Here is a 15419-nt window from a genome sequence, read left to right on the forward strand (position 1 = left end):
GATACAAAGATAGAATTTATTCTGATAAAAAAAATCTATGCCTTTTAAGAATTAAAAAGAAATTCAAATCTTTGACTTTCCTTTTCTAGAACCTATTGGACTCACCAATATTTAGTTTACATCTTCAATTTACAGCATCTAAAATCAAGCTCAATTTTCACTAAATCTCTTTCCTCTTTCTGAATTCCTTATCTCACTCTTAGACACTACCATTCTTACAGACTTCAGAATTTGTTTGTATGTTTGTTTTAGGACCACACTCAGTGGTGCCCAGGGATTACTCCTGAGTCTCTGCTCAGAAATTACTCCTGACAGGCTTAGGGGGTCATATGGGATGCTGAGGATCAAACCTGGGTCAGCAGCATGCAAGGCAAACAACCTATCTACTGTGCTTTTGCTCCAGCCCCCAGATACCAGAGTAGTTTACAAATTTATGTCTACATTCCCAATAATTCTTTACCATTCCGACAGTTGTTTCTGTCTTTTAAAAAAATTAAATCTATTTCTCATTTTTACTTTCCAAAACCCATTCTCTCAACCCCATTGAGGGTGGACTATGCTATAAAATTTAATTATCTCTTTTACTGTTGATTTTTTGTTCCCACCCACTCTTTAATTCTGTGCTAATAGCTTTAGTCATTCCCTGTAACTTATTATGCAGTACCTGTAAAGCAAAAGCTTTCTGAACTTCACAGTCCCTCACAACATTGATTATAGGTACTAGACATATTCTGTGGCACCAGGCCAAGATTTTCTCATATGTTCATCCTCATGACAATCCTATGAAAGATTATTCTAAGAGAGAGAAAGAAAGAAAGAAAGAAAGAAAGAAAGAAAGAAAGAAAGAAAGAAAGAAAGAAAGAAAGAAAGAAAGAAAGAAAGAAAGAAAGAAAGAAAGAAAGAAAGAAAGAAAGAAAGAAAGAAAGAAAGAAAGAAAGAAAGAAAGAAAGAAAGAAAGAAAGAAAGAAAGAAAGAAAGAAAGAAAGAAAGAAAGAAAGAAAGAAAGAAAGAAAGAAAGAAAGAAAGAAAGAAAGAAAGGTTACAGAAGAGCCTCAAAGAGGTAAACAAACTTTCCCACAGTCATATCACATGAAGGAGAGAAACATGAGCAAAATGTGCCATGTAATCAGCAGAAAGAAATAGTGTCCATTGGAGGAAATTACCATAAAAATGGTAGATTTAAGCGGAAAAAAAAATGGCTGGAAAGTTGTGAGTGTAAGAAAAGAGGAAGTTGGGAAAGAGAAAGCATGGAGGTAAGGTGTTTGCCTTGCATGCAGAAGTCGGCAGTTCGAATCCCAGCATCCCATTTGGTCCCCCGAGCCTGCCAGGAGCGATTTCTGAGCATAGAGCCAGGAGTAACCCCTGAGCACTGCCGGGTGTGACTCAAAAACAAAGAACAAAAAAAAAAGAAAAAAAAAAAAAGAAAGAAAAGAAAAGAGGGAGATAAGAAAAATTAAATGAATGTTTTTGTAAGTAATGTTAAGGAATATGGACTTTATCTAGATCTTAAGTGACAATCCTTGAATGTTTCTAATACTAGATCATACCAACTAATTCATAACATACAGGCACTGGAGTACCCCAAGATGGAAAAAGGATAAGTACACAGTATTATAGTCATATTATAGAATTATATTTAACAACAATAAAAAAGAACAAACATATTATATAGATATGGACAATATGGATGAATCTCAATGTCACATACTGAGTGAGAAAAGGTTAACAGAAAGCAGTATATATATATGTATATATATACATATATATACATATATACAGTATCTTCCTCATGAAGTTCTCTGAAAGGTTAAAAACCTCATGGAAAATGACCAAAACAGGGACAAAGACAGCAGGTAGAAATGCTTTGCATGGATCCAAATTAGGTCAATACTTCAACACTGCCAGGTGTGCCCCCAAAACAAAAAAGAGAAAAAGAAGGAAGGGAGGGAGGGAGGGAGGGAGAGAGAGAGGGAGGGAGGGAGGAAGGAAGGTAGGGAGGGAGGGAAGGAGGGAGGGAAGGAGGGAGGGAGGGAGGGAGGGAGGGAGGGAGGGAGGGAGGGAGGGAGGAGCAATTTCTGAGTGAAGTGGCAGGAGTAACTCCTGAGAGTGTCAGATGTGCCCCCTCCAAATAAAAAAAAAAACATGTATAAGTGGAGTAAGATAAATTCACTTTTAGTTTAATTATTCAAGGTTTTGAGATGTTATGTGGGGAAAGGAAGGACCATCTACACTGTTGTTCCTGAGGACACAGAACACTAGATTATCTGACCTTAACACCCATTCTGTCTTATTTTGTGCTTTATAGAATCATCCTGGACTTTTGGTTTTGCAAACATTCGATTCTTTCCTTCTCTTTTATCCAGAGAATACACTCACCCATTCACTTCAGAGCTCTGATCTAATATTAACTTTCTCAGAATCATGGCACTTTATATAAAACTATCCCTCTCAGTCTCTCTTCTGATTTCTATTTTACTTTTCTTCAAATTACAAACCATCACATTTTTCCTATATTTATTGTTTGCCTTTCCCACCACTTTAGAATGTAACATTTAGACAACATGGCCTCTACTTATCCATTTGGATTGCTACATGCCTGGAATAGAGAGCAGCATCCATTAGAATGGAATTTCTCAATTAGTTTTTCTTACATGAATAAGTGGAAGGACAATAATTTGTAAAGAAGAGAATCAACATTATTTTAGATGTGTGAAATTCTAGATTTTTTTGTATTGTTGTTATGTTTTTCTTCCTTTTCCTCTTTCTTCTCTTAAATTGATATTTATAGCCTCTAGAAGGAGTCCTCCCTTTTTTTGCTTGTTTGATTTTTGTCCCATTTTATTTTTTTCTTTCCTTTAAACAGAACCTCATAACTTGAACCATCTTGTTCTGCCTCACAAATTGAAGGTGAAATAATGGATAGTACTACGACCAGTCATATGAACATTAAATAGAAATAAATAATTATCAGTAAACACCAAATCTAAACCCAACAACAATAAAATCGATACCCAATCTACAACAAGCTAGACTAGAGGGGACCACTTATACTAGCAGCCTGGTGGGAGGGGGTAAAGGAGAAGGATATGAGATGCATACTGGGAACAGGGGTGGAGGGAGGACAACACTGGTGGTGGGAATGCCCATGATTCAATGTCGCTATGTACCTAAAATATTACTGTGGGAGATTTTTAATCCACTTTGGTCAAAATAAAAATTATTATAAAAAAAGAGAAACTTGAAATTTTGAGTTTAAAATGATACTATCTACCCTGTAAAGATAAATGAAAGCATTGAAAGTGAGTTTCTTCAAAAAAAGAAATAGGGCTAAGGGAGAAGAAAATACAACTGAGTGAAAAATCTGATAGAACACTTGTTTTTGTGAAAAGGACATGGAAGTTTTGAAAAGACTATCAGATATGTAAGGCAAATAATGAGCAGAAGGCAAAGAAGCAAGAAGCAAAAATGACAATGAAGTCTGAGTGAGCAGGAAGAGGAACCTGATGTAGGACAAGTGGTTTGATAGAAAGTGCTAAGAACCGCTTAAAAACTGAGAGTCATGGAATAGTAAAGTAGAATTCTCAGCTATGGACCATGAAGAATAAAAAGGACAGAAATGAAAAGTGATCAACAAACAGAAAATAAAGAATCTAGGACAACTGAACTGAGTTCAAATCCAGGATCATCCTGGATCCACCAGGAGTAATCCCTGAATGCCATGCTGGGAGTAAGCCCCAGTATTGCTGGGGTTAGCCTCAAAATTCCACTTATCAAAAAAAAATTTTTTGTGTCGTGAGTTTCAAAAACTCGAAAAAGTTAAGTATTTGATACATAAATGTGGAAGTTGAATGAATATAATTTTCTCTCCAGAATCAAGTGTTTCTTTTACACTTCTTTTTCATTCTTTTCTTTCTTTAGATTTTTCTTTCTTTCTTTCTTTATTCCTCTTTTTCTTTCTTCCTCTTTCTATTTCTTTCCCTTCCTCCTTTACTTCCTTCTTTTCTTTCTTTTTTCCTTTTTTCTCTTATTTTCTCTTTTCTTTTCTTTTCTCTTCTTTTCTTTTGGGCCACAACAGTAATCTCCTGATAAGTCTTGGCTCTGCACCTAGGGATTACTCCTACTGGGGCTTGAGGGTCTATACAATCAAACCCAGATTTTCCATATGCAACGTAGATACCTTACCACTATATAATTTATCCAGCACCAAATGTTTAATAAGTTGTGACTGAATTGGAATTGGAAGTATTGGAAAAATGAAAAAATAAATTAATAAAAAGTTGACTTTTTAAACAATAGATTATATAAAATACATATCCTCACTCAAAATAATTTTGCTGAGTTGTTTACACTCAATAAACCTAGATAGAAAATTCCTCTAAGTGATTTTTAAAAATCTATGACATTTTGTACTTGAAGTTCTGTTTTTAATTAAAATGCATTCTTGGTTAATGGAGCCTTCAGAAGTCCTGTTTCTGTGTCCCTGTTGTCTTTAGAAGTAAAAGCCTCTTGGCTGTGCTCAACTAATTTTCTCAGGTATGCCTGAGGAGGCTCAAATTTGTAAAGGAGCTTGTTCTAAGGTGAACTGATAAAAAGGTTTAGTTAGGAAAGGAGTAGAAAGCCAGACCATAAAATATATGGAAGATGAGAATCTACTCATCTTTGCATCAAAGAGTTAGATGAAAAAACATTTCTAGTGGGGTTTAGCAAACTTACTTTGGTTTACCTCTCTGGGTCTCAACCCTCCACCAAAGAAAGGCCTTGAAATCACTGAAATATTTGTTAGAGCAGAGATTTGTAGGACTCAACTCCTCATGTTCTTATTTAGCAATTTGAAGAAGGGTCAGCTCCTTTGCATTTTAGCATGTTCACTAATGACATGGACATTTTCACACAGAACCACATTGAGAAAAAAGAGCAAAAGGCCACACGAACTATCCTACCTATTTTCATAGCTTCTTTCTTTAAGTTTCTGTTCTCTTTCAAGAAAGTTAAAGTCCTATTTATTTCAGCATGACTGTTCTGATATCTGGAAGTTCCTCTGGCTAATCAAAAAAGGGGGGCAAGAAAAGACATATTAGGAGTTACCAGGCCTATTGATTTTTCACATTCAATTCATTTTCAAGTAAAATCAAAGTGAAATTCTACTTACTGCGTGTGTCAGTAGCTCTTAAAAATATAAGAGCTCAAGCTGAAACAATAGTACCACAGGTAGGGATTTACCTTCTATGCAGCCAACTTGGGTTCAAACCCATATGATTCCTGAGCATGTAAGGAATAATCCCTGAGAGCAGAGTCAGGCATAAACCCTGAGTACAATAGCGTGTGCACCCCTTCCCCCAACAAACAAAAATTGAAAATTCAACTGAAACCATACAAAATTACTACAACTCTCTCGTACTAAAGAACTAGAAAACTGAAGAACATTCAAAAAATAAGTATTCCCTTCAAAGAAGTTTTGTGGGGTTTTATTTTTTTGCCTTTATTTTAGGGGGCGGGCCACACCCAGCAGCACTCAAGAGTTACTCGTGGCTCTGTGCTCAGGAATTGCTCCTGGATTGGGGGACCGTATGGGATGTTGGGGATCAAATTTGCGACCATCCTGGGTCAGTCACATGCAAGGCAAATGTCCTACCACTGTACTACGACTCTGGCTCCTCAAAGAAGTTTTCATGCTCATTTAAACATGGCAAGAAAAAAGTGACATCCAAATGTCATGATAATCAACACTTTCCATTAAAAATGTTTAATGTCAAAGAAATGATATCTAGAGTCTAAATAATCTAAAGGTTGATTGTGGTGTCTAATTTTAATTCTTATAAGTTATCTTTCTGGGGCCAGAGTGGTAGCACAGTGGATAGGGTGTTTGCCTTGCACATGGCTGAAGCAAGTTCAACCCCTGGTATCCCATATGGTCCCCTGAGCCTGCCAGGAGTAACTTCTGAGTACAGAGCCAGGAGTAACCCCAGAAAGCAGGTGGTTGTGGCCCAACTTTTTTTAAAGATTATTTTTCTTTCTTATCTTAATGTATTGATAGACAAAAGAAGATATACAGCAAGCTATTCTAAGTACAATCTTTCATGCAAAACTGAGGGGCTCAGTCACATGAGGCTTTAAATGCAGTGTTTGCTCACTCTATACTTTAGCAATCCCAAAGACATTTTTGTTCCGTAGACCAAAACACTTGTAAGAACAAATTAAGACTCGAAGAGGTACTAGATGAAGATTTCCACTTGTCTTCCAGTTCTAAAAAGAAAAAATTAAAAATGAGATTAATGTACTTCTCAAGAAATATTTTGAAAAAAAAAATAAACATGTTTTCTCAAATTTCAGAAAATTTATTTGGAAGAACACACTATTTGGGGAGGTTTGACTTATTCTTTTCATACACACAAATACACAACTTACTAAGAAAGTCATGCTCAACACTGAGCAAAAAGAAGTGGTAGAAACTCTGATTTTCTCAAAATATATTACTACATTGTCTAACCATAAAGTAGGGAGGAAAAAGTAAAAAGGGTACAAAATCAACATAAAACTTGCTTCTGTCCTATAGGGATATTAAATTGGTCAACATATCAATTATGTTTTTCATCGAACTGTTAGGTTCTTCCTTCTAGAAGCCATTCCAAAGAAAAAAAGAATTACACCAAATTTTTGTCAACAGTCTGAAGTATTCATGAAAATTTTCTTTAGATATTTTTATATAATTTTACATAAAGCTTTTATACTTCAAGTATCTCTCATCTTATTTCTTAGTACATAAAATAAGTTATAAATATCTGTTTAGTCAACTTAGTATACTTGTCCTCACAAACCAGTAGTTGAAATAATGGAAACATCAAAATCTCAGCACCCGTTTGTTTTATAAACAACTCTCAAATCAACACAACTCTTGACAATGTAGTTGCCAATTATACAACCAGTAGTTTCTTGAATTGATCATACTACTTAGCATCATCATAAGGTTCATTATCATCGTCACAACCCATAGCAAGAGATTATATTACTGTTCTGTTCAGTCTTTCACAGAAGAACATTGTGTCCCTATTTAAGGTTGAAGAACCAAAACAGCAATAACCTTTTAACCCTGTTTATGAACTGGTGGAAGCCCAAGAACTGCTTCATGCTTCTTTACACCTACCTACTCCACGGACAATAAAATGCTCAAAAAATAATGTAATCAGTCTAACAAAATAGTGCAGAATCTCTACAACCTGACATCTTTATTAGAATCTAGGTGGTCAATGAATAAATATTTAATGGAAACCTCAATGGGCTTTCTGGCTCCTTTATCTAGTCTACCTTATGCAAAAATCCACCTGATCTTTTTCTCTTATTTTTATATTTGGGACAAACCTTGCAATATCCAAAACTTACTCCTGGTTCTCCATAGAACATGAATATCTTGTTCTGCCTCATAAACTAAGAAAACAATAAATTAAGAAAAGGGGGGCAAACAGTCTCACAGACATTGAGAGTGGAAATACAAAATGATCAGACTGAATTACCCAACCCAAAGTCAAGTACAATAGCATCAAGAGACCCAAATTACAACAAGCTATACATAAAAGGGACCTGTTACACTGGCAATTCAGGGGCTATGGGTGGAGGTATAGGGTGCATTCTGGGAATAGGGGTGGAGGGAAGACAACACTGGTGGTGGAAATTGCTCTAATTTATTGTCACTATGTACCTTAAGGACAACTGTGAAAGAATTGCAATTTTCACTGGTCTCAATAAAAATTAAAAAAGAAAACTTGCTCCTGGTTCTGTGCTCAAAGACCATTTGTGTAAGTACTTAGGAGAATATATATGTGGGGGAGATTGAATCTGGGTTGGCTGAGTGCAAGGCAAGTGCCCTCCATACTCACTGTATTAACACCCGGGCATCACCTTTTCTTTTCTATTCTCCAGTTTCTGCTCATCTATAACAGGAGAAAGAGAACAACTGATACCATTCCCTGGCTCAAAATATAGCCATGTAATTTAGGTCCAGTAAAATAAACTAAAACAAGATATCTAATAAAGCTATCAGTCTCTAGGCTTGTCTTGGATCAACTAAACAAGTTTCAAGGGACATAATATAAAAAGTTTGTCTCAGGGTAAAGTCAACACAAAAGGAAAAATAAAACAATAGAGAAGGCTAAATTTCTGAGATAAATTTGGATATCTGTCCCACTTGGGATTAAATATTCATCCATATCCACCCTAAGTCTTTGTTACTTGAATTAGTGTATGAATTGAGTTTCTTCAAATTTTAAACAAAAAATTCTGAAAAAAGTCCAAGCTGTCACATTTGATAAAGTGCCAAGGACACCAAACAAGCCAACATCCAATAATCTTTATAGAATGTAGGAAAGAAACAAAATATAAACAAAAATATCTATAAACATTAAAACTTTATCTAATCACAGGTTCTGAATAAGAGCAAAGATGACACAACCTTGGGTTACATGTTAATCAACATTTCCCAGGATGAGAAAATGGTGAACTGGATTTTGAAGGGTAACTGGGTTATGACTGCTTCAAAATACACATTAAGGACATCAAAAGGACATTAAGGGTAAAGTAAGAGAGCAAAAACTCAAGAATGTGCATATGGTGTTGAGGAAAAAAATCTGATATAAACAATAAACACACTTGTAAAATGTTGAATGATGCAATATTAACAATGACTCCATTATCCCAGAGGTAAAATGAAGCCATAAACAACCCTCCATGAGACACATTATGTGTAATATTTTAAATATATATGAGATCATATTGACTAATTAGATTTTAATGATGTTGTATGGAGATTGTACTAAAAGAATTCATGACAAAAGTCCAAAGATTTTGCCCATTTTTTTAAAATCCTATTGTGTTATGGAGCTCATCTTAAACTGGAGTTTAGTCAAAAATAAAGCAGGGAATATATCTCACTCAGCTCCTGATTAAGAAACTTGGACAAAAATCTAGAGCTATGAACTGAGAGCAGGAGGTTAGAGAAAGACAAACATCAAGAAACAAGTGGAACATACAATTATTCTATGTGGTTTACCCAGTTTCATCATGAGTTGAAAAGTTTGTAACAGTTAGAGGCATTTTCTATTTTCACTGTGGTTTTACCCATGTCCCTGGTGTCCTTAAGATACTGTATGGGCAGTTTGTGTTGGCTCTTGTTTTTAGAAGGAATGCAGTGTCTCTGTCCCTCTTCCCTGTTCTAGTAGATATTATTGTTCAGTTAATTAGAATAAAATGTCTTGCTTAACTTTTTAGGAAATTTAACAAAGGCCATTATCTGTCTTATATTGAATATAAAATTTTGCTGGTTATTACAGTCTCTAACATAATGATTAATCTTTGTATATTTCTAAGGGGTATGACTTGTATCCTGAAATTTTACTCTGAAAAATAAATCCAACACAATTCTTTATCAATTCACTGTTTTCATCTAAAGTCAATGTCTTCAGAAATGTTTTCACTAAAAAAATACTAATATTATACTTCTGATGCCCATTTAAATTTCTATTTCCACTTATGGAAACATCATAACCATTTTTTAGCAATATTGTGTACATTTATAGACATATTACAAAGGGATAATGACACACCTTTTTATAAAGGACATTTCTTTTACAGACTTTAATTTACAAAACCTCTTGAGTCTGTCAAAAATAATTACTGTGACCAATTTTACCAGTGACCTTCACTGACCATTCTTAAGAACCTGTCTTATTTGAGCTATAAGCAACATTTGCTGCATTGGTAAGTGTTCTGTGAGTGAATTGGCAGAGAAATCCAAGCAGAGTAAACTTCAGAGATAATAGAATCAGATAAAGTGAAGTCAGAGTGAAGATCATTCTTTTGAGAAATTTTGTATTAAAAGGTAACCCCAAAATGGTACAATGTGTTAAAGGAATTTGGAGTTAGGAGAAAGTTCTCTTTTTTAAGTGTGTATTGCGGTAGGCATGAAAAATTCAGAGAAGAAAAAAATGACATAATTGGGAGCAAAGATGAGAGTTTTATCATCAAACAATTGAAAATGTGTACTACTATAGAAATTTTTTTAGATAAGGAGAACCAATGATAATAATGGGCAATAGGCTTTTTGCACATCCTTACATATGCATTGAATATAAGCAAGTTTCATGTGTAAATATGCATGAAAATATATAAAATGTCTTTTGTTATGTGCATGCAAATCTGTAAAATGTACAATAAATAAAAAAGTCTCAAGTAATGAGCTGTTAACTGGAAAAAAAATAATTACTGTGTTGGTCATTATTACAATTATAAATTGAAACTCTGATAGGGACCTTTTAGTCAAACAAAAGTCAAAGAAAAAGAGAGACACCAATTCCAGACTGCATGCTTAATATATATCTTTTAGGTAAATGTTTTATTTTTTATTTTTTATAAATAAGTTCTCTAATTGAATCACTGTGAGATACAGTTACAAAGTTGTTTATTATTGGTTTCACCCTTCACCAATGCACCAACTTTAAATAATAAAATGATATATTGCAAACTAAGTTGTCTCTCCTTACCATTTTACAGCAAAATATGTTATTTTCTAAATCAAACAAACATATAATTATTTCTTCTTGTTGGAGGACAACATAATTTTCCACTTAAGGTTAAATATACCCTATTTAAATGTACCTAAAATATAATCTTTTTATTTGTTCAATGTTAGAGTTGAGGGTTTTTTTTTAACTATTCAACTGATGTAACATTTATTTATTTTATTTATTTAAGGCATATTTACAATGTTCAGGTTAAAAATTTATCAATATTTATTTATGTTAGACAGTATAAAGTGATCTCTGGATTTTGTGGGATTTGGGGGGGGGGGGGTTACTCATTTGGTGGTGCTAGGGCTTATTCCTGGCTCTGCATTTAGGAATCACTTAGTGGTCTCAGTAGACCTTACATGGTGGCAGGGATTTACCTGGGTTGGCTATGTGAAAGGTAAGAGCCCTACACACTCCAACCAAATTTCTGAATAAACTTTCAATACCATATGAAACACAATAGAGAAAAAAACTATATGGTGATTTCCTGTTTTCTTGGGCAAATACCTGAAGGCATAATGCCCTTTGTGCTTGTCCCTCCCCTAAAATATTTCACCTCCTGATTCTTGTAATGTATGAATATATGTTAAATTATATGGAAAATGGAGATTCACAGAAATAATAAAGTTAAGGACCTTGGGGTGAAAAGCTAAGCTTGTACTATCTAGGCAAACCCAATTCATTCACAAAGATAATAGAAAGTTGGCAAGGCAGAAGGTATAAAACATATGATTCGAGTGGGACGTGATTGGTTATGCTTACAGTAAGAATGGCGGACATCACAGTATGTGGATGGTCTCTAAAATCTGACAAGGGTAAGAAATAAAAATCTCTGTACTTTTCAGAAAGGAAGCACAGGAACTTGATTTTGAAGAGTGGGGCGCCCACTTGATGGTGTTCACGACTTGGTCTGTTACCAGGAGTACCTCCTAGCAGTGATCAGTAAACATCTGCTGTTTTAGGGTTCAAAATTGAGTTTGGTGCATTTATTACAAAATTCCTTGACCTCTGTACTACCTATCTTTCCTCTCACAGAGCTTTTATTTCTTAGAGCAATATGACCCATCTCAGACATCTGACATACCAAACTCCAAGACATTAAAATTTTTGTTGTGAAGATATCATGTTTATGGCATTCTATTTGCTGGAACAACAATAGAACACTAATGCTGGTCGTGGTTCAAATCATCAGGGTCATGAAAAAATTGACTATGATAAGCCCACTCCTTGTATAGATAAATCAAGGCACTTTGAAACTAGAATAGATGATGGCATAAACTACAAATGATACAAATGAGGAGACTTATAGAGCTATAATGAAAAGGAAAGGTTCTTATCTTAGGTTTCAGTCAGTTTAGACAGAGAAAGGCTTAAATCTAAGCGGACTAAATTTTACATTAAGTCTTGATAATAGTATGTCTTTCAGCCTCTTACACCAATGTAGTGTGTGTGTGTGTGTGCGTGAAGCAAAGTGGTTTTTATTGAATGAAACTTGCTTCTAAAGATGTGAGAGGAAAGAGGAAATGTGTCCAAAAGAAAGCACAGACTTCTCCAGAGTGAAAATTAGAAAGTAAAAACAGACAAGCAACTGAGATATGTGTTCAAAGGAGAACATGGGCTTGAAGAGCAAGCTACCAATGTCAAATTTTAATTCAGTTAAAGAATACTTTGCAGAAGTGTGTGGAAAAGAGAATGATTATTGGAATGCGCACATTTTAAGAAAAATACATAGAAAATGGCTTTAATGTTTCAATTGAAGATTATATATTCCCAATTAAATTATCCATTCATTGCTTAAAACACACATTTGAGATGAAACTGGAGTGATACCTCCCAGATTAACTCATTTTGGACTTTTGTTTTGATATTTTTTTAACATTCACACCCCTCTAAGGTGTTGTATATTCAATCAATTATTTATCCTCTTCTCTCCTTCAAGGTGTTTTTCCTTTCTTGTATTTCTACAGCTATATCTAAAACTTGAACTAAACTAGTACTTTGGTCTTCTTTTTTCAGTTTCTCTTCTCTTCAATTTTTAATTAATTCAGCAAATACTTCCAAACAATATTTTAAAATTGCTTTTTCTTTATACCATAATTAGTGGAATTCCATTTTCTGACTGGGTTACGTTTAATTTCGTTCCATCCTTTGATGTTTGCATAAAATTTGATCCTTATTTTGTTTAAATTTTCTACTCAAATTCCCATCCATAAAATACTTAGTTGGTGCTATTTCAGTACCCAATGAAGATTTGCTCTGTTCCATGGCATTTCTTCTGGAATGTTCTCTAATTTATTTTCCCCGATATGACTCCCTCTGTACTTCTCAGATCCATCATTCAACTGGTCCTCCAATTTTCTTAGAAACCCCAAAGTAATTTCTATAACCATTAATTTAACATTTATGGGTAGTGTCTTTTACACATCTTTAGAAGTGTAAATACTTGAATTCTAACCATTTAAACAAACTAGAGCCCATTTTTATATGCATTACACTTAGCATTCAGGGGTGGAGTTTCTTATTTAAAGCAAACTCTCAAATGCACATGCAGTAAATGAAGATAATTTTTAAAACCCAGGTTAAACAATCAGATGAAATTTTTTTGTCCCGACCAGTGGTGCTAAATGTAGAGTAGCACTGTTAAGTTGTTAACTGTTGGGAAAGACAGTCATACATTTAGATTGGACTGAGACTCTCTAGGTTTCCTACTTCTTTTCCAACTACTTTCACCCTCAAAAACATCTTGGCTTAGGTTACTCCACTTTAGGACATCATGGACTTTGATAAGAACAGAAACCCACAAAAAAAAAAATACTGCTTGTGTTCTAATTTCCCATCCAGTAAAGTGGCACCCTTTGTCTACAGAGTTATCCCGTTCTTTAGCATGGCCCTGCATTATCAAAGTCCTTCGAAATTATCAGAAAGTGAGAACGTGTTGGTGTTGAGCAACTGCAGAAAAGAATTCAACTGAACTCAGTTGAATACAATTTAAGATGCCTTGAAAGAAAATAGTCCTGTATACTGACTATAACTGGGAATCTGTCCAACAGCATAAGAACAAAAGGGCAATTTCTCTAAAGGGAGAGGAAAATTCAATGAGTTCCCAAAAGAGGAGAATTAATAAAGACACAATGTGTGAGTTAATTTATATCCTATAATTGCTTTTGCTATTTTCCAAATTAAATAATAAAGAACATACGATGTCAAATTTTAAACAATAAATACATATTATCTCATGACTGTTTAGAATTAGATCTGTGATGCCTTCTGATTGTTTTCATGCCTAATGTACATTAAATGGACTAATCGCTGCATAAATGTTTTAAAGCCCACATTCATTTCCACAGTTGATTGGCTGAAATGATCAGTTTCATAAATTATTGTCAGTGGTATCTAAACAGTAATAACTTTTTACTACAAAGTAAGATTTTGTCCTATAAAAATGAGTAACATGATTAAACATAATCTTATATTATGTTTCATTACTGGCAGCTTGTCATAAAAAGGGAATTAAGGTTGCAAGTTTTCATTTATTTTCATAAAGTGGATCAACGTTTTCACTCATTTGTAGTAAAACCTATTCAGTTTAATCTCTTGTGAGGGTAGAGTTTAATTACATTACATCATTCAACACTGAGTTGAGAGTTCATGTTCCAAACGGTTCCCTCCCTAAACTCTTCCACTTTAAAAGAATCTGGGGAAATGTTAAGTTCAACTAACGTAACTGTATGAAATGAAAACCATCATATGCATATATTGGGCACACAGACACTCAAATATTTGGAAAGGATTTTATGAAATTACTTAGGTTACTATAAGTAACTAGTTCAAATATGGCCCAAGTTGGTAGTAACGAAAAAAGATTAATTTTTATTGCTATTTCAAGTATTCATATCATTAGTAGTTAATACTCAAATATGAATTATAGTGAAAATGATCATTCTAGAACTGCAAATGAGTAACCGAGCTCATATAGTAAGCTGTATAACATTTAGAGAAAGAAAAAAGCATCTGGTAAATTATAATAATGGTTAGCTTTCAAGGCTGAGTGCATTTTTCATAGACTATTTTCCAATCATATTTCACTATTTTGTAACATTAACATGACATAATTTTGCGTTGATCTGAGTAAAGCAATTATAATTTAAAATGTGGCAATTCCTAGTCATTTTATGTCATGAATAAAGGCCCATTTATTGGCAAATATTCATTCCCTCTTTCAACCATGCAGTCAGATGGCAAACCTTGTTGGGAACAGAACATTTTGTAAAGCATAACAGGATAACCAGACAGTAACATTATCAAATATGATCTCCCTTCCTAATAACTATTGACTCTATATCAGCATTTTCTAAATTTAAATCCAAGCAAGATACTTTTAAAAATTGATTTTTTTCATAAAATGTAAGACATAGAGGCAAATCAGTTTTTATATAATTTATTTAAATGAGAAACCCTAGATTAAAAAAACACCTATTTACCAACATTATAAATTCAACTATCATCCCCACGTATTTTGTGTATTTTTTTGCTACATAAAAAAGAGAACTAAACAATTCCATTTAATTTCAATTGCTGAACACCTGAAAATATTTAATTTTTATGATTTTGGGACATATTGAACTAATCAATAAACTTGTAATATAATTTATAAATTATGACATTTATAAATGACTTACAATGTTGCTGCCATATTTCAGTCTTCTTAAACTTACAGAACATTGTAAATCCAAACTTTTAATAATTGTAGGCTTAGAATAAGTAATTTATTCTAACCAAAATGTTTTTCAAACTTTCTTCTTTTATCTCCCATGTCTTTTACATATCAACTTATCCAGACTCTATTTATTGATTGATTGATTT

At 33.8% G+C, this 15419-nt stretch overlaps 2 protein-coding genes across 3 annotated transcripts in view; one reads left to right on the plus strand and one right to left on the minus strand.

Annotated features, from left to right (window-relative positions):
• PIP4P2 (phosphatidylinositol-4,5-bisphosphate 4-phosphatase 2) overlaps positions 1 to 15419 on the plus strand; it is a 523645-nt gene that overhangs the window by 337289 nt on the left and 170937 nt on the right. The window lies entirely within an intron of this gene.
• LRRC69 (leucine rich repeat containing 69) overlaps positions 6133 to 15419 on the minus strand; it is a 74486-nt gene continuing 65199 nt past the window's right edge. For both annotated transcript variants that reach the window (XM_049782127.1, XM_049782126.1), the window contains one exon: positions 6133 to 6243. In XM_049782127.1, coding sequence (XP_049638084.1) covers positions 6133 to 6243 — 111 coding nt within the window. The remainder of the gene's footprint in view (positions 6244 to 15419) is intronic.

The sequence above is a fragment of the Suncus etruscus genome, chromosome 10 (genome assembly GCF_024139225.1).
Source record: "Suncus etruscus isolate mSunEtr1 chromosome 10, mSunEtr1.pri.cur, whole genome shotgun sequence".
Taxonomy (NCBI): domain Eukaryota; kingdom Metazoa; phylum Chordata; class Mammalia; order Eulipotyphla; family Soricidae; genus Suncus; species Suncus etruscus.